This window comes from Mizuhopecten yessoensis, unplaced genomic scaffold (assembly GCF_002113885.1).
Source record: "Mizuhopecten yessoensis strain PY_sf001 unplaced genomic scaffold, ASM211388v2 scaffold9973, whole genome shotgun sequence".
In the NCBI taxonomy this organism is placed as follows: domain Eukaryota; kingdom Metazoa; phylum Mollusca; class Bivalvia; order Pectinida; family Pectinidae; genus Mizuhopecten; species Mizuhopecten yessoensis.
Genome location: NW_018408315.1, coordinates 103,805 through 124,787, shown reverse-complemented (window position 1 = coordinate 124,787; position 20,983 = coordinate 103,805). Strand labels below are relative to the sequence as shown.

The 20,983-nt window shown below is 37.2% G+C and overlaps 1 protein-coding gene across 1 annotated transcript; it reads right to left on the bottom strand.

The window, feature by feature from the left end:
- Window positions 1-320: 320 nt before the first annotated feature.
- Window positions 321-14,471, bottom strand: LOC110459131. Its single transcript, XM_021511237.1, has 7 exons — window positions 14,313-14,471; window positions 11,026-11,196; window positions 8,308-8,549; window positions 7,662-7,767; window positions 7,265-7,417; window positions 1,732-1,807; window positions 321-1,534 (listed from the first exon to the last, which is right to left on the bottom strand). Exons 1-7 carry the CDS (start codon window positions 14,356-14,358, stop codon window positions 880-882), a joined length of 1,449 nt encoding a protein of 482 aa, XP_021366912.1. The 5' UTR covers window positions 14,359-14,471; the 3' UTR covers window positions 321-879.
- Window positions 14,472-20,983: the final 6,512 nt, after the last annotated feature.

Sequence of the window (20,983 nt, the reverse complement as noted above, 5' to 3'; positions counted from 1 at the left end):
ATATCGACACTACTCCAACAATATCTTGTGTATCGTGTACCTGTAATACATCATATCAGTCAGTATATCGACACTACTCAAACAATGATAGTGGGGCAAAATATGATCAAAGGGAACATTCAAATGGAAACCATTGTTAAAGTAAGTATAGTATGAATGGGGCCGGGTTAAATTTAGAGTAATATTCTTGTAACTATAGTGATCTAATTGCAATGACATATAAGTAACTTCGCATGAAGAAAGAACAATGAATCGTAATATTCTTAAATATTATGTATTACTTAAAATGTCAAAGTAGTAAAAAGCAAATTACCTTCATGTCTAATGGAATGCAGGTTCAAAGTTGAAACCACAGGACAGCAGGAAATAAGAAGACACATTAAGACCCACACAAACACTGGAGGCGGACCAAAGTGCTACAGTACAATACTAAGGCAAGTGGTTCCTCCAGTACTGGTAATATATGGCACCAGCTATTTTAATATCCATTACTAGTTTCCTAGGAGAGTACATACGATAATTGTAATTGACAGCACTAGCATATATTTATTAGCTATAAAGTAATAATTTTATTAAATACCGAATACAAATTCTGCCTTGTAGATTCAAGCGGATGATATAAACTTCATAACAACCGCTGCTCTATTGGCTTTAATCAATATGTGTACTGTTGTCATTTTGTAAAATGAAGTAAAGTTAAAGTTGAAAGTATCTCTTGGTCCGAATATAAGCAAAAGACAAACTAAACTAGATTTCACAATTACACAATACTAATTTGAGCGAGAATATTGGCGATTTCATATTTGTCTTTTTTGTTTACAGAGTAGAAGATCTCCTTTTTGATACTTTACAAGACACTCTGTAAATTGACTGATGTTTTTATATTGTTGTAGAACTTTCACGTTTCATATTGTCATTTGTGTTTTGATTGTCATACTGAGGCTGTGTACTTTGCTCATTTGTTAAGAAGAAACGTGAAGGTATCACGACAGATCTGGTCGGTTTCAAATAGTCGTCATCATCACCAGAAGACAAGTTTTCTGCCGTGCTTGACATTTTGGAATGGTCAATATTGTGTGTATTTCCTACTGGATGGAGATAATCATCCTTCTCATCATCAGGATAATCAACTTCCGGGAAAGATGATGGAGTCTTTTCTGCTTTTGAGTTCATATCTGGTAGAGATGGAAGTGCACGAGGCAAATCTGAGTCATGATCCCTTGATTGTTTGACGTCCGCCATATCGACCGCACTTATGTATCCTTGATCGCCGGTGTTATCCATGTCACCCTCAGTAACCTTGTCTGGTATATCTGTATAGTCGTCCCCATCAGCTGACCTCCCCACAGGGTTGATATATCCTCCATCATCTGGCCTTTTTAAATCGTCCAATATTTCCAAATAGACGTCCTCTTCCGGTGCATCAGGCAGCCCTCGGGAAGCATACCTTGTCGGATCGCTCGAATAACCCTCATGCTCATGTCTGTTATTGTTTAAACTTATATTGTTTACACCAGAGTTTCTCTTACCATTCCTGGAATTAAAATTCAATTACTCATCTTTGGAATTTAATTTCATCCTGCAATGTATCATAATAATTCACCATCTTTTCGTAACAATAATAAAATTAACATGTGTTATTTGATTTGATGTACTGGTGTAATGGCAGTTTTAAATAGGATTTATTCAATGTTGACTTTCATTCAAGAGTGTGTAAGTATTCAATGTTACCTTTTCCTTTTCATTATGTAAACTATCCCGATGGCAAGTACAACAAATGGAACAGCTAACAGGCTCAGCAGGTATACTATAACGAAACCAATAAGTTAAACATATGGAACGCCATAGCTGTCATATATGGCATAAAATAATAAATGAATTGTATGCCGTATGTGACAGCTATGGCGTTCCATATTAACACACAAATACTGGAACATTCAAGTGAAGAAATAACCTCCATAATAAATAAAATGACACTTTTTTCGTAAATAATACATGTACATTTAACTGCATTTACCTTTTTGGGTCTAGATAGGAAATCTTATTACGACATATTTAAGTCAACATGACAAAGATCAACACCTTTTAAGGTAGAGAGTCACAACGATTTGTGCTGTATTTGCAATGAACAAGAGTTTCAAATTATTCGGCATTTATATTTTACTAAAAGTTGCCTTACAATTTATTACAGAAATGATATATAAACGAAAGAAGTATATTTTATGGAACGCCATAGCTGTCACATATGGCATAAAAATATTATATGAATTGATATTTTCATTATATTATATGATTGCATCAATATATGATTTAATTTTATCATTATATTATTCTATTTTATCATTATATTATTCTATTTTATCATTATATTATTTGATATCAGCAATATATGATTTGATTTTATCATTACATGATTTGGTTTCCATTGTATTGTAAGCTTTCATCACTATATTATTTGATTTTATCATTATATGATTTGATGTTATCGTTATATGATTTAGTTTCACCATTATATAATACACTGTTGTCGTTATATTATTTTGTTGTATAGTTATATTATTCGATTTCATCAATATATGATTGAACTTTATCGTTATATTATTTAGTTTCAACACCATATTATATGCTTTCGTCATTATATGATTTAGTGTAATCGTTATATTATTCAAAATGTTATCCTTATACTATTCCGTCATCATATTATTCACAAACATCTTGATGATTGCACAACTTCATTATATTATTTTACAACTTCATTATACGTTGGATACGATTCTGACAAGCGTCTCCATGAATCCGAAGTAAACGGAACTTTTCACTGGGGCCTTTTTCTGCCATGTTACTTCCGCCATTTCATGGTTATTGAGAAGAAGTCGTTTAAAGATTTTAGCCTTTTTGACCCCTGTGACATTGAATGTAGGTCAATGTCATTTATTTGAACAAACATGGTAGTCCTTAAACCCCAGCATGCTACAGGCCCAATATCAGGTCTCTGGGCCTCTCTATTATTGAGAAGAAGTTGTTTAAAGGGGAAAGTTGACGCTGGACGGACGCCGCACCACGACAAAAGCTCATTTGCCCTTCGGGAAGGTGAGCTAAAAATATAGGTCAGTGACCTACTTTTGATACATGACACACCGCCTCACCTAAGTAAACTCATGCCCGAGGTATGAAGTTACAATGGCAAGGAGTGTATGTCTGGGATAGAACCAAGGCGGAAGGACAGGAGGATGGAAGAACGGACGGGTACAACGCAATCAACTACCATATCCAGGATTCAATCCAACAAAAGACGCTATTAAATCTAGCGAAATATTTCCACCCGAATATAAAGTATACAGAAATGACAGAAGAACCCTAGGAGGAGGTGTATTCATTCTAGTGAAAAAACCCATAACATCAGTTGAACAACCAGAATATGTTACAGACTGTGAAGTAGAATGGGTGAAAATCAAGCTTCGGGGAAACAAGGACCTCATTATAGGTTCCTTTTACATGCCGCATAGAAACAACATAGACTTAATGGAACTGGATAAAGGACTGACACAGATTTTGGACTGAAAAAGCAAAAATTTAATATTGGTTGGAGATTTCAACTGCCCTGACATTTGCTGGAACAACATGACTGTAAACCAGGATGGACAGGATAAAGAAACACGAAACCTGCTTATCAACGTAACAACAGGAGCAGATCTGACACAAATACATGACCAACCAACACGTGAAAACAACATGCTAGACCTCATATTTACTACAAACCCAAGCCTTGCAAAGAGCTCATACAGTGTACCAGGAATATCAGACCACGAAATGGTAGTTACGGACATTCAAACAAAACCTCACTACAATTCCTCACCAGCGAGGAAGTTCTATCAATATTCATGTGCATCTTGGGATAAACTAAAAGAAGACATCACCAAAACATCGAATAAATTAGATCCTGACTACCAAAATGATGCAAATGTCAATGAACTCTGGAGAACATTTAAAGAGGATTTGTGTAATGCTATGGACACCCACATACCATCAAAAGTTGCAGGAACACGAAACAAACTACCATGGATGAAATCTAAAGAGCGGAAAATGATTAAGAAAAAAGAAAAGCTTTACCAACAGGCCAAAAGAACTAATAATTGGAAGAACTATAGACACCATTTTAAAGGGAATGCAAAAGAAACCACAAGAGAGCAAAATGGAAGTACATTAACACCAACATTCTAAAAGGTCTCGAAAATAACAACAACAAACCGTTTTGGAAATACATTAAATCAAAAAAGCAAGACTCAATAGGAGTAGCCCCCTAAAAAGCAAAGGTACTCTCATCAGTGACAGTCAATCAAAGGCGGATATATTAGTCCAACAATTTAAATTGGTATTCATCATCGACAAAGACACCAACATACCAGAAACAACAAAACGTGTACAGGACACAATTCCGAAACTATACGTAGATACAAACGGTGTTGCAAAACTACTCAGGAACTTAAACAGGACCAGATGGAATACCAAACAGAATCCTCAAAGAATGCGCGACAAAAATATCATTAGAACTCACAAAAACATTCCAAAAATCACTTGACTTGGGAGAACTGCCAGCATACTGGAGAAATGCCAACATCTCATGCATATTTAAAAAGGGAGACAAACACTCTGCGTAAACCTATCGACCAGTGTCACTTACATCAGTCCCCTGCAAATTTCTGGAACACATCATCTGTCGACACATGCCAAAACATCTTGAAACACATAAAGTACTCGCCAATCTAAATCACGGCTTCAGATCTGATTATTCCTGTGAGACACAATTACTCTTGACTATAAATGACTTCTTAAAAGCGCACGACAATGGGAACCAGTTGAATGTAGCAATACTAGACTTCTCCAAAGCATTTGACACAGTACCACACCATAAACTCCTGCATAAAGTCGCGCAGTACGGCGTGCGAGGGCAAGTGCACAACTGTCTGACGTCATTCCTAGCACAGAGGAAAATGAAGGTTGTACAACGTCACAGGAGGAACACGTCGCCTCCGGAGTGCCTCAATGGACGGTATTAGGACCACTCCTTTTCCTCTGCCACATAAATGACCTACCAGACTCAGTCAAATCACAAGTACGCCTGTTCGCCGACGACTGCCTTTTGTATCAACAAATCAGAACATTCAACGACCATAACATCCTCCAAAATGACCTACAAAACCTTGAAGAATGGGCAGATAAATGGGGCATGAAATTTAATGCCAAAAATGCTACATCATGTCAATTAGGAAAAAAATATCAAAATTCTACAGTTTGAATAACCACATTTTGGAAGAGGTACAAAACAATCCATACCTAGGACGCCAAATATCAAACGACCTCAAAAGGAGTACTCATTTAAGCAACATCGCGAGGAAAGCGAGCTCAACTTCAGGCTTTTTGAGAAGAAATTTAAAACACTGCCCAAATGAGTGTAAGAAAACAGCATATATACCACGTATTAGATCATTTCTGGACTATGGCAGTATTATTTGGGACCCTCATCTAAATTCAGACATTGAAAAACTAGAGAGAATACAAAGAAGAGCAGCTCGCCAAATTACTGGAAATTACCAAAGTCGGGATGAAGGATGTGTCACAGAATACAACTAGCAACCTTACAAAACAGAAGGAAATCACAGCGGCTAGTATTCATGTACAAAGTAGTTGAGGGGTTAATACCAGCCCTACCCCCAGATCAGATAATCCAGCACTCTGGAAGGACGCGAAAAACAAACACAAAGCGTTATGTGAACTATGAAACATCAGCAACATTAAACAGAAACATTGTCAACAACTCAAGGCCATTAATCATCCCAGGATACAAACAGGAAACATACAAGCACTCCTTCTTCAAAACATCGCTTGAGTGGAACCAACTGGATGATCTCGTCGTGTCATGCCACTGTTGGTAACTACGACGTATACAATGTAAATAAATCCGGCCAGCCCCCCAGAATGTACTGACATCTGTATGTTGCTGTCTAATGGTGGAGGAAAGCCTCAATGTAAAACCACGCCTTCTATAGGATTTCAGCCTACTCAGTACTCACTAAATCAGTATTTTTTTACAAATAAAACACTACTTTTTCCTTTGGAAAGATAAGCCTAGGCCTATATGCTGCCTTACATTTGAGGTTTAAGCTATACTTACAAATTACATAGGCAGCACCGCTTCGTTCGTCAGAAATGGCGGTATTAACGTAGTTACATGGCAGAAAGAGGGCCCGGTGAAAAGTTCCGTTTACTTCGGATTCGCGGAGAAGCTTGTCAGAATCGTATCCAACGTATAATAAAGTTTTACAATAATATAATGAAGTTGTGCAAGCATCCTGATGTTTGTGAATAATATGATGACGGAATGGTAAAATGATAAAATATCGAATAATATAACGGTTACACTAAATCATATAATGACGAAAGCATATACTATGATGTTGAAACTAAATGATATAACGATAAAGTTCAATCTTATATTGATGAAATCGAATATAATAACTATACAACCAAATCATATAACGACAACAGCGTATAATATAATGGTGAAACCAAATCATATAACGATAACATCAAATCATACAATGATAAAATCAAATTATATAACGATGAAAGTTTACAATACAATGGAAACCAAATCATGTAATGATAAAATCAAATCATATATTGCTGATATCAAATTATATTTTGATGAAATCATATAATATAATGGTAAAATCATATATAATGATAAAATCAAATCATATATTGGTGAAATCAAATCACATAATGATGAAATCAAATAATATAATGATGATATCAAATAATATAATGATATAGTCGAATAATATCATGATAAAATCAAATCATATATTGATGCAATCATATAATATTATGGAAATATCAATTCATATAGTATTTTTATGCCATATGTGACAGCTATGGCGTTCCATAATATTTGTTATGATTTCCTTATTGGTTCAAAAACAGAGAAGTTTATACACAACGCTACCGTCGTGGTAGTTGCTATGTTTTATACTTTTCTGCAACGTTACTGGGCACCAATTCAAAATGATACGACTCTCTTAAAATACCTTCTTCTAACACATTGTCTTTGTTTTACCATAAAAGAAATAATATTAACATTTTGACAAAATAAAACCTGTTACGGTCTGTTCAAGGTAAAAAAAAATCACTGGGGCTCTCTACCTGTATAATGATATTTAAAACATTGTACTATTTTTTTTAAATGATATGAGAAAGGACGTACGAGATGTTGGCGTGGATGTGGTCGGTGGTCCAGAAGAACTAGGGACGAAGTCAAGCGTTGTGCTACTGGTGACAGGCAATGTAGAAACAGTACGGGTAGTAGAAGTCATGGCTATCGTGGATGATGTAAAATCACTACCATTTACCTCACACACTATAAGCAAATAAAGAGGAAGACAAAAGAAAATGTAAAGCAGTGCTTATTTGATAAGAGGTATTCAGATGTCAGTTAAAACATAATCGATTTTATTTTATCCATTATTCAAGGTATGAACATAATTATCTTATATAAGCCATCTCACTTCCAAACGCTTTTGGCTGGTAACAGAACCAATAACTAGCTCTTAGAGCGCATAATTGTTTCCCATTTGTGAGTGTTGGGGATGGGGGTATATTACCGGTTTCTGAACACTGAAGTTTATTGTCGACGTACGCCAGAGCAAGGTCGTCGAATGCAATCTGGCTCTTGATACCTTCTTGGGATTCGTAAGCACGGATATATATCTGAAGCCAAATTATAAACAAGAAGTGAAAACACAATCGTTGTTCAACTCGGTGGAACTATATATGGCAAAATATGAATTAAAGGAGATGATCACAGGGAGACTCTTGGAAAGGATAAAGATACGTCAACTTTGTTTTCTAGGAGGGGAAACGTTTTCTGCTTCGTCGAATACGCTTCCCATGTAAATCTAGGTCCAATCCAAATTTATCATCAACAGTAATTCAGAACTATTGTTAGGCACCACAGTAACTTTATAAGATAGATGCACGACCTGGTTGATGTTGTTATATATAGTAACAATACTGTTAGATCTACATAGTATATGTTGTTTATGCATGTGGTTTAGCAAAGATCACCAAAATAAAGTGATAGTTCATCAGTCTATATATTGCTAATATAAATATTACCTATTTCTAAACAATTTCTTTATGTTGGTACGTATGGTTATGAAAAGTTTCTTGAACACAACCAATAAGTGTTTCTATGTGACGTTTCGATGACTAGTACGGTATGTACTCAGTCACTTTCATCAATATTACCTGTTTATCGTTACAGCTGGTGATTGGAACAGTCGCACATTTCCACATGTTACCATTATCGCCAGATCTATTGAACAGGGGATGGTTGTCATGATTTAGTCCAACTTCTATCCTGTTGACATATTGTCCGTACATGTGATACCAGAAGCGGAAACAAGCAACGACGCATGCGCTTCCCATTTTTGGACTGACCAGCCCTGCATATCTGGGTGAGCCATATGTTTCCAGGTAGATGTAATAGTCTGAAAGAAGAGCAGACTCTAAGTACATAGTATTAGAATACACCCTTTCAACATGTAACTTTTGCTGAAGAAATATACGTAAAAACAGTTTTCCCTTTAGAGGATTACTTGATTTACGAAGTAAAGAAACACCTTATCACTTGTTGTGACCGTGTTGTGATTTACGAAGTAAAGAAACACCTATTCACCTATTGTGAACGTGTTGTTGATTGACGAAGTAAAGAAACACCTATTCACTTGTTGTGACCGTGTTGTTGATTTACGAAGTATAGAAACACCTATTCACTTGTTGTGAACGTGTTGTTAATTGACGAAGTAAAGAAACACCTATTCACTTGTTGTGAACGTGTTGTTGATTGACGAAGTAAAGAAACACCTATTCACCTGTTGTGAACACGTTGTTAATTGACAAAGCAAAGAAACACCTATTCACTTGTTGTGAACGTGTTGTTGATTGACGAAGTAAAGAAACACCTATTCACTTGTTGTGACCGTGTTGTTGATTTACGAAGTAAAGAAACACCTATTCACTTGTTGTGAACGTGTTGTTTATTAACGAAGTAAAGAAACACCTATTCACTTGTTGTAAACGTGTTGTTGATTGACGAAGCAAAGAAACATCTATTCACCTGTTGTGAACGTGTTGTTGATTTACGAAGTAAAGAAACACCTATTCACCTGTTGTGAACACGTTGTTAATTGACGAAGTAAAGCAACATCTATTCACTTGTTGTGAACGTGTTGTTGATTACCGAAGTAAAGAAACACCTATTCACTTGTTGTGAACGTGTTGTTGATTGACGAAGTAAAGAAACACCTATTCACCTGTTGTGAACATGTTGTTGATTTATGAAGTAAAGACACATCGATTCACCTGTTGTGTAGTTTAAGACAGAGCACTAGACAAAACAAATATTTCTTCAGCACCACGCGTCTATTTAGGACTCATTAGTGATATTAATGTCAATTGAATGAAAACATGGTTCTGAAGTGCTCCGCAATGTGTAAAAAAAGTAAAAAGAGAAAGGTGCATGTAAAAAATCAAATCAAGTAACAGTTAGATAATGTTTTAATTAACTAGTAATTAAAGGTAGTACAGAGATATCAAAGCAAAGTATATTTGCTTTCGTATTATACTTCACTGGTACATGATATCAATTATATATGTATATATGTCTATATTATAGATACAAGCATAATATCATGAGAAGCCCTATAGGAAAAAGACTTATGCATAGCACAGTAACATAACGTTTGGTTAATAAGCCTTTGTTAAAAAAAAACATTGTCAGTAGCTTTGAATTAATCGCTTAAATGATTAAGAGGCAGGTCACTGACGTTTAAGAATGAATATGTACTATGGGAATTATTTCTAAATTTAATTTCAGGATCTTTGAATGTGGTTTCATGACACAGTAAACAGAATGCCCAATCTTAGAAGTCTCATTCTAACCGCACAGTCGTTAAGGGAAAACTAAAAAATATTTTTTTTTGTATTGAAATTAACAAATATTTAACAATAACTATTTTTTACAAAAGCTCGCCAACCAGTCGTTTTCTGCATGTGCTGCTATTGTGTAAGCCATGCGTTATATTTTTAATTGGCCGTGGACAGTAGACGTTTTTAAAATAAGACTTTTAAAAATAAATAAATTGAACATTGCGTTTACATCTGAGAGAAGCAAATACTGGTAAAATTGGGTAAAATATGGTAGATGATCAATTGATTGATTGAAAGGTTTTACGTCCGCTTCACTACCGAGTAGTTCGGTTATCCAGCAGACGAGGGGTGATCAATACTTGTAAATAAAGAGGACACTATCACAATGATATTGACACATACTGCGTTTGGGTGTATATTATGATGTTACAAAAATCCTTTTTTTTAAAGATCCCTGTCCCACTGGTTCATTTGTATATACTGTAAACTCCCCTTAATTTCGTTTTGGATAACTGCTGTACAAGTGGGCAAAGTCACTTCCGTTTACTAGGTAGCTCAGCCGGTAAGGGTGATACTATAACAATCTGAAGTCAGGGGTTTGAATCCCGGTCTTGCCCCTCTGTATTTTATTTTACACTCAGAACACTATTATTAATCATATTTTGTTTAATTTACCTTCATTAATTTTTCAAAAACGTCCTACAAGGTATGGCTGTATTTTCACAAATGATTTATCAAAGCTTTACTCATGCCGACAAAAAAAGTTTCCATTTGTAGTTACAGCTTTTGGCATTAGTAAGGGGATCTGTAAATACATATGTCAAACCGAAAAAGGTATATATTATAATGGGGATAACGTGTGTAGACAGTTGATGTCGAGGAAGACAATATACCTTTCATCTACAACTTGCTGCAAGAAGGATTCTTGGTTAAATTAATACCACCTGTAAATGATTGAAAAATGCACCATATATATTTTAACAAATATACCCGAAACATCCTATAACCCAGATGGCTATTTTAACGGTATCCTACCCGTATTACTCCCGTCCGTATGTCCTGCTGTAGGTCCAGTATCATCAATACCAGTTTCCCCCATATTTCTTTTAAACATCACTGATGTGTTGGTGTTTTTCCAGTTGCAAAGATCTCGACTGAAGTCACATGCAAACCTGGGGTCGAACTCATTGGCAAAACAAACGGTGACTGTAATACAATGATATAAGTTACTTAATAATAACTTGAAACCAGAAGTTGTCGTCAACTATCACAGCAAACAAAACCCGATCAAAAACACTGAAGTATAGAATTGATTTACACAGCATACATAAAGTAGCTATCATAGGAACTTTACTAAATACATACTTGGTATAAGAAACTTCAACAATCTAAGCTCTATGGTTGGATGATTCGTATTTGAAGTTGAATTGGCATGAAATTGTCAAATACAGTCCTAGAAAAACCAGATAAATAACTGTCAAGATTCGAACCGAGTACACCATCGAACAAAGACAACTTCGGAATTCGAGTTGATAGCATCAGCAAACAGGCACACATTTCGGGCCTCGATTCAGTTACACCATGAAACAAAGACAACTACGGAACTCGAGTCGATAGCGTCAGCAAAGTCAATGTCAGAACTCGAGTCGATAGCGTCAGCAAAGTCAATATCAGAACTCGAGTCGATAGCGTCAGCAAAGTCAATGTCACAACTCGAGTCGATAGCGTCAGCAAAGTCAATGTCACAACTCGAGTCGATAGCGTCAGCAAAGTCAATGTCAGAACTCGAGTCAACAGCGTCAGCAAAGTCAATGTCAGAGCTCGAGTCGATAGCGTCATCAAAGTCCATGTCAGAACTCGAGTCGATAGCGTCAGCAAAGTCAATGTCAGAACTCGAGTCGATAGCGTCATCAAAGTCAATGTCAGAACTTGAGTCGTTAACAGCAACACCCAAGGACAAGTTCAGAACTAAAGTTGATTCGAACAGACAACAACGGCGAGAAGACATTAATTGAATACAAGGAAAACTTTTATAAAACCGGTAGGTAACCTATTGTGTTCTTGAAGTGTAAACGTTCCCTACCGCAGGTCTTATGTTGTAATCCACCATGCTAATACATCATGGTAAGTTTAACTGATTCCGATTGTACTGGCAAATGACACCAGAGGGCGTAAATAATGACTAGGATTGAAACTTTTTATTCTGTTAAAAGAGAAGATATAACATAAGTTCTAGGTATAATCGCAAGACATATTTTTAATTCAAAAAGAGTTATATTGGAATTGTAGGCGTGTCTTTCTCTTTTTCTGCTGAATGAACACATATAATATGGCAGACTTTTTATAGGGAAGTTTCATTTTTAGAAGCTGCTTATTTATTTTTTTACTGAAAAGCATATAAAAAATGTATGGATTACTATGTTTAGAACAGGTAAACGAATTAACTTAAAACAATTGTTACGTTCAGAAAATATTAAGAATTAATATCGGATAATTTTCAAGCATTGATATGGTTTGATCATTATAATTTTTCCCTACATGAACTTTTTGGATTGAGATCGGGCTCGGATAAGAACCAGATTGAGATTAGTCCGGGAGACACGTTTTATCCACTACCTATTTTGTACCCATAATATGCTATTATAGAATGTACGTAACACCGGCCAACATACCAATACATCTACTATATTGCTGACCATACATATTTGTTATATAATACAAAGGACACTTTCAATATTTAATTACCTTTTAAATTTGATCCGAGTTTGATATTGTTTAAAAATAGACTCAATAAACAGACTTATTGAAAAAAGGTGGAAAATATACAAGTCTAATGTATGTTTTGGATTTCCGACATTTAAATGATATTCACTTTTGACGTCATCATGGGGTGCTAAATGGTTATGTAATTTTAATGCCTTAATTAAAGAAATGTTAACCATGTCTTAGATGTTAAGTAACCTAATATTTATATGGAGTAGAAGACATCATGACGGTAGCAACATATAATTCGCCGGATGCTTACCCAAGGCACACATGGGCACTTCCGTAGGATTTTTGAAGATTTATACAAATAAGTCCTATCTATTGTATCGATTTGAGTTTTTACATACATTTAAATATTTTTGTTGTAACAATGGTCTTGTCTCTCATTGTTATTTGTACTGCCCAGGTAAAAAATAAAAGTATTTAAATATTTCTATTTGTAATTTGGAAAGGTTATTATTATATCGTCACACAAAGGTAGCCTATAAGCACACACAAATGGTCAAATAAGTTCTGCCGTCACAAAGTCATTCAATAAACACACAAAAAGATGTTAGGTGTATCTGTCATCATAATAAACTCATATAATTCGTCGTTTATAGTCTCCCATCACAGAGTAACGCAATCAACACCTAAATAAGCCAAATGTGCTTTGTGATCACAAAACAATCAACATGCACAGACTATCACAGATGTTTTATGTATTGTGCCGTCATACAATCACAAAATAGTCAGATGTGTCACAAAGTCAATACACAAACAAAATATGCGATAGTGTGTGTTGTAACACAGACACACCATAAACCAACAATATAATTGAGCTATGTTTCGTTTTCATCTGGAGTCTATAAACACACAAAACTGGCAAGAAAATCCCTTTATATTGTAGAGTTGTAGCATACATCCAGACTAGCTGTTACAGAAATAAACACTAACCTACCTAAACAAATTATCTACCATACTATCAATTTGTAAATAAAAAGGGCATTTCGAAACATTTTGCATATCTATATAGTCGCTTATAACGGTATGACAACATATTCCCGTGGGGCATCAACCATTTGCCCATTTCGCTTGTTCGAAATTCAACGATCATAGTGTATGCTACCGTTTTATATCGAAGTACTGACTATATATCTTTATTGATTTTACTTTAACAAACAAACGCTATCGGTTGACCTAGCTGATTTATCCCAGGTAGGTTATCAGTGACGGAAACACAGTGTTTTATCTGTTTTAGGTTGTAATTTATACTCACTCTGTATAGCTAGGTCTCCTGTATATGAACACGGAAGTAAATACAATACATACCGTACTAAAATATAACCCAATAATGGAATCATATGAAGGTAAATTACATTCTAAAGATTGTTATTGTTTTCTTGAAAGACGTTTATTGTGTACAATGCAATAAACCAGTTTAAAAATGAGGTGAAACTGTCAAGAATGGTTTAATAAACCCCGCTGCTATCATTGAAGACATGTATGTGTTGACAAGAACGTGACAAGATAAAACATGAAAAATGAAGCATAAAATATATAATGTTTAAGCTCACCAAAGATTGCCTGCCAAAGTACAATACATATAAAGCTGTTTTTCATTGTTCTGCCGTCAATCAATTTGCCGATCAGGTGACCAGGTAGACGAGAGTCATTCACATATTTCCATGCATGCGTTTCGTAACTTATCTACCTGCACAAATTGCTATGCACTAGTCCTGCCTGGCCTATAAGTGATTTATTGACCCGCCCTATCTAATTCAACACGGTAAGAAATTTAAATATATATAACTTATATAATGTTATAACCAAATACAAAATAGATGTATTACGTTCATAGCCAAACATGATTTCACATCGTATAGAAGATTTATCTAATATTTGTAGATTGGGGAAACGTGTCGGTCGTTTTTAATATTTGGGGGGAGAAGAGGTTGGTTGAACTGGATTTGACTCTGTAGACGTGTGATAATATCACTCGCACATGACGAAAAAAATTGTGTCAATGAGTAGTTTTCATTCAATAGCATCACCTTAGTTAGTAGAAGGTTTTTATGTGATATTTCCATTATTCATATCGATTATTTGTTAATCTATTCATCACTTCCCCAGTAGGTACAAGTAATTATCCACATAGTTGAGAGGCATGCCATACTTTAGACATATCATATTAATAACCAGCTCGATAACAGCTCGATAACAGATATCTGCTGGTCAATGCATGATCAAACACAATAGTCTATTAAATATGTTTTTTTTTTTTTATAAATACACTATGTATGTGTGATACTGGACGTGAGACAGTGATATCTTTATTTTAATCCAGGTTATCGCCGTCTAACTCACTAACATACTCTTCATCTCATATTAACACTTCGATTGGTTGAATGAAATCACCGAACATATTAAATGAGTAAAACTTGAATATTATCACCAATTGTGATGTCTGAATGACGATGACGTCATGAATCAATGGCAAAGACAAAGTAAGAACTGTATTTTTTCGCTGATTTTCAGGTTGAAATGTGTATATGGGATTAATGTGACGCTTCATGCTTCATGCTTCATTCCATATACTATTTATGAAATGGATGGGCCAATAAATCACATGGAATACAATTTCGTTTTTTTGTGTGTGTGTGATTCGGAACCGACACATTCAACATATAAATAGTTTAAGATGCTGGACTCTTTTGGGAAGAGTACATGTTTTCTACTATCACCAGTGTTTCAAAACTTTCTCCATTTCTTTTATGCGACCTTTATCTCTATATCATATCCATCATTTGATGACATACAGTTAGAAATACTATCACATCGGTCATGTGAAAACAGGAAGTTTGTGATTATGCACTTCCTGTTTTCAAATAGGAATGAGCTGTAGTGGCACAGTTACGGGGCTCATTCAATTTCTGACGAGGAATTAAGCCTGAAAGCGTGTAACAAGAGTAAATGTTGCTATTGATATTGTAAAATGTTGAAAAAAGTTCAAACAAACGTGGAATTAAGTTGCAATGCACTTTGGTTAATTCTTATTTGCGATGAGAACATAGGCCTTTTTGTATACCATCTAAACAGGATATAAGATAAACAACACAAACAAAGTTAACGTGTCAGAAAACATCTTATTTAAAAGCGTCAAATGTATATTTAATGTACTTGAGATCAGTAAATAACTCACAACAGTACACGACGACACCTTTGACGCAAAGCACATGCAGATAAGTTAGATAAGTTTAGAAACAAACGAACCAATGAAATTGTCGCTTTGGTGCTATCGGCCACAGTGTTGTAGATATGACTACAGTAACTGGATGGACGCTGTTTTATAACCAGAAAGTCCGACGAATTTATGTGAAAACAAAGTTCGTATTCGGTTCATCGGGCGTTATAGGTAAATAGCGTTGATATATATATATGCCAATACTGTCCATATTCCTCGAAGAAAATGCGAAGGTCCCTTTTCATTCCTCTCCTGAGTACTATTGGTAAGTAAACATAATATCAGTATGCTAAATACGCGGTGATTTACTTCAAATACAGTATATAAATACACTAAGTATATACAGTAAGTCGACTTAGAAAGATACAACATTTACTGTATCATATGGTTGTTCAATTCAGGACTCATCACTGATTATCATCAGCGTCAAAAGATTGAAGATCTTTGTCTAAAGGGTTCCGGAAGATATGTTGTGATATAGCAGAAGAGGAATGGTGCCTATAAACCATTCGTAACATGATAACAGAACAACTGTTGGCCACAATGAATTATTTATTTTTAAAATAATGCATTATATAAATTGTGAACGAATGCATTCCCAGCATTAAAGTTACTGCCAACCTCGGGTACTGATAGTCCACCAATGGAGACTGGTACTATTAATTCACAAACACAGTTTGATTTAAACAAAATCACTTGAAATATGAAGTTAGAAAGCACACATTTTAAAACACAAGTTAGTAAATCGATGCAGAGAATACAAATATTTTAAAAATTGTTCCTACATGCACAAGTCTGTTTTCATTCTATAATATTGGACTTATAGAGATGGGGATGTCAAGAACATGCCCAGAACACTTATAGGGATGGGGATGTCAGGTACATGCCCAGAACACTTATAGGGATGGGGATGTCAGGAACATGTCCAGAACACTTATAGGGATGGGGATGTCAGGAACATGCCCAGAACACTTATAGGGATGGGGATGTCAGGAACATGCCCAGAACACTTATAGGGATGGGGATGTCAGGAACATGCCCAGAACACTTATAGGGATGGGGATGTCAGGAACATGCCCAGAACACTTATAGGGATGGGGATGTCAGGAACATGCCCAGAACACTTATAGGGATGGGGATGTCAGGAACATGCCCAGAACACTTATAGGGATGGGGATGTCAGGAACATGCCCAGAACACTTATAGGGATGGGGATGTCAGGAACATGCCCAGAACACTTATAGGGATGGGGATGTCAGGAACATGCCCAGAACACTTATAGGGATGGGGATGTCAGGAACATGCCCAGAACACTTATAGGGATGGGGATGTCAGGAACATGCCCAGAACACTTATAGGGATGGGGATGTCAGGAACATGCCCAGAACACTTATAGGGATGGGGATGTCAGGAACATGCCCAGAACACTTATAGGGATGGGGATGTCAGGAACATGCCCAGAACACTTATAGGGATGGGGATGTCAGGAACATGCCCAGAACACTTATAGGGATGGGGATGTCAGGAACATGCCCAGAACACTTATAGGGATGGGGATGTCAGGAACATGCCCAGAACACTTATAGGGATGGGGATGTCAGGAACATGCCCAGAACACTTATAGGGATGGGGATGTCAGGAACATGCCCAGAACACTTATAGGGATGGGGATGTCAGGAACATGCCCAGAACACTTATAGGGATGGGGATGTCAGGAACATGCCCAGAACACTTATAGGGATGGGGATGTCAGGAACATGCCCAGAACACTTATAGGGATGGGGATGTCAGGAACATGCCCAGAACACTTATAGGGATGGGGATGTCAAGAACAGGCCCAGAACATTCTCAGATCATGCAAGACAGCACACGGATCTGGTGTATTTGGTTCACCACTGAGGAATTCGCCACAGCTGGACTCATACAGGTATGTGCGTACGGCGGAGGCTGGGTTTTTACGATAGAGAACACAGTCATTCAATCCTACCTGGAATAAGTTCTTGCTCCACAATTAAGGTACATAGTTTTCCTGGTCGTAGTTTTAAAGACTTTCTAAACTTACGGCACACTTTCTCATGTTTTATGCTATATTTCTCATTTATGAAATTGATTCTTTTTTAACTTATTCCATAGTAAACCTTTGCTAGATATTATAAAAAATAAATAAATATGTTACGACTTTAAGCCCTACCGTAAGTCGATGATAGCGACTACAGCGATTTAGTGACGTTAGCGGTTGACATTGTTGATATTAATATTCATTTATGTTACCCTGTTTCTGTTTGTATCACACCTACATAGATAATATGGCAATTTGTGAATTATAACTTGTTACTGGTACATAAGGTCCAACAATGTTTTTTTTCAAAGTTAAGGGGAGTGATATCCATAAACAGCCCGGAAAGGGTCCATTTTTTCAATATAAAAAACGGCATTGTAATATCACCAAGCCCATCATCAAAAGGCATATCTGTTAACATGCACCACATTTGCATTCAGCCATTGACATTTTCTTGATTTAATTTAAATTGGTATGAAAAAGGGTTAAAATGATATTGATCATTATAATTTATTGTGTGCGTCAACCGGAAGTATCATAAACTAATATTTATACTGAGAAACACGTATCTAGTACCACAGAGTAACACGCCAACCGCAAGCATCACAGAGTAACACGTCAACCGCAAGCATCACATAGTAAAACGTCAACCGCAAGTATCACAGAGTAACACGTCAGTCACAAGTATCATAGAATAACACGTCAGCCACAAGTATCACTGAGTAACACGTCAACCGCAAGTATCACAGAGTAACACGTCAGCCACAAGTATCATAGAATAACACGTCAGCCACAAGCATCACAGAGTAACACGTCAACCGCAAGTATCACAGAGTAACACGTCAACCGCAAGTATCACTGAGTAACACGTCAGCCGCAAGTATCACAGAGTAACACGTAAACCAGTAACACGTCAGCCACAAGTATCACAGAGTAACCCGTCAGCCACAAGTATCACAGAGTAACACGTAAACCGCAAGCATCACATAGTAACACGTCAACCGCAAACACCATAGAACAACACGTCAACCGCAAGCAGCACAGAGTAACACGTCAACCGCAAGCATCACAGAGTAACACGTCAGCCACAAGTATCACAGAGTAACACGTAAACCGCAAGCATCACATAGCAACACGTCAACCGCAAACATCATAGAATAACACGTCAACCGCAAGCATCAAAGAATAACACGTCAACCGCAAGCATCACAGAGCAACACGTCAACCGCAAGCATCATAGAATAACACGTCAACTGACAGCAGCACAGAGTAACACGTCAACCGCAAGCATCACAGAGTAACACGTCAACCGCAAGCATCACAGAGTAACACGTCAACCGCAAGTATCACAGAGTAACACGTAAACCGAAAGCATCACAGAGTAACACGTCAGCCACAAGTATCACAGAGTAACACGTAAACCGCAAGCATCACATAGCAACACGTCAACCGCAAACATCATAGAATAACACGTCAACCGCAAGCAGCACAGAGTAACACGTCAACCGCAAGTATCACAGAGCAACACGTCAACCGCAAGCATCATAGAATAACACGTCAACTGCAAGCAGCACATAGTAACTCGTCAACCGCAAGCATCACATAGTAACACGTCAACCGCAAGTATCACAGAGAAACACGTCAACCGCAAGCATCAATGAATAACACGTCAACCGCAAGCAGCACAGAGTAACACATCAACCGCAAGTATCACAGAGTACCCCGTCAACCGAAAGCATCACAGAGAAACACGACAGCCACAAGTATCACAGAGTAACACGTCAACCACAAACAGCACAGAGTAACATGTCAACAGAGCAACACGTCAACTGCAAGTATCACAGAGTAACACGTCAACCGAAAGCATCACAGAGTAACACTTCAGCCACAAGTATCACAGAGTAACACGTAAACCGCAAGCATCACATAGTAACACGTCAGCCACAAGTATCACAGAGGAACACGTCAACCGCAAGTATCACAGAGTACCCCGTCAACCGAAAGCATCACAGAGTAACCCGTCAACCGCAAGCATCACATAGTAACACGTCAACCGCAAGTATCACAGAGTACCCCGTCAACCGAAAGCATCACAGAGTAACCCGTCAGCCACAAGTATCACAGAGTAACACGTCAACCACAAGTATCACTGAGTAACACGTCAACCACAAACAGCACAAAGTAACACGTCAACCACAAACAGCACAGAGCAACACGTCAACCACAAGCAGCACAGAGTAACACGTCGACCACAAACAGCACAGAGTAACACGTCAACCAAAAACAGCACAGAGTAACACGTCAACCACAAGCAGCACAGAGTAACACGTCGACCACAAACAGCACAGAGTAACACGTCAGCCTCAAACAGCACAGAGTACCACGTCAACCACAAACAGCACAGAGCACCACGTCAACCACAAACAGCACAGAGCAACACGTCAACCACAAACAGCACAGAGCAACACGTCAACCACAAGCAGCACAGAGTAACACGTCAACCACAAACGGCACAGAGTAACACGTCAACCACAAACAGCACGGAGTAACACGTCAACCACAAACAGCACAGTGTAACACGTCAACCACAAACAGCACAGAGGAACACGTCAACCACAAACAGCACAGAGCAACACGTCAACCACAAGCAGCACAGAGTAACACGTCGACCACAAACAGCACAGAGTAACACGTCAGCCACAAACAGCACAGAGTAACACGTCAACCGCAAACAGCACAGAGTAACACGTCAACCACGAACAGCACAGAGTAACACGTCAACCACAAGCAGCACAGAGTAACACGTCGACCACAAACAGCACAGAGTAACACGTCAGCCACAAACAGCACAGAGTAACACGTCAACCGCAAACAGCACAGAGTAACACGTCAACCACAGACAGCACAGAGTAACACGTCAACCACAAATAGCACAGAGTAACACG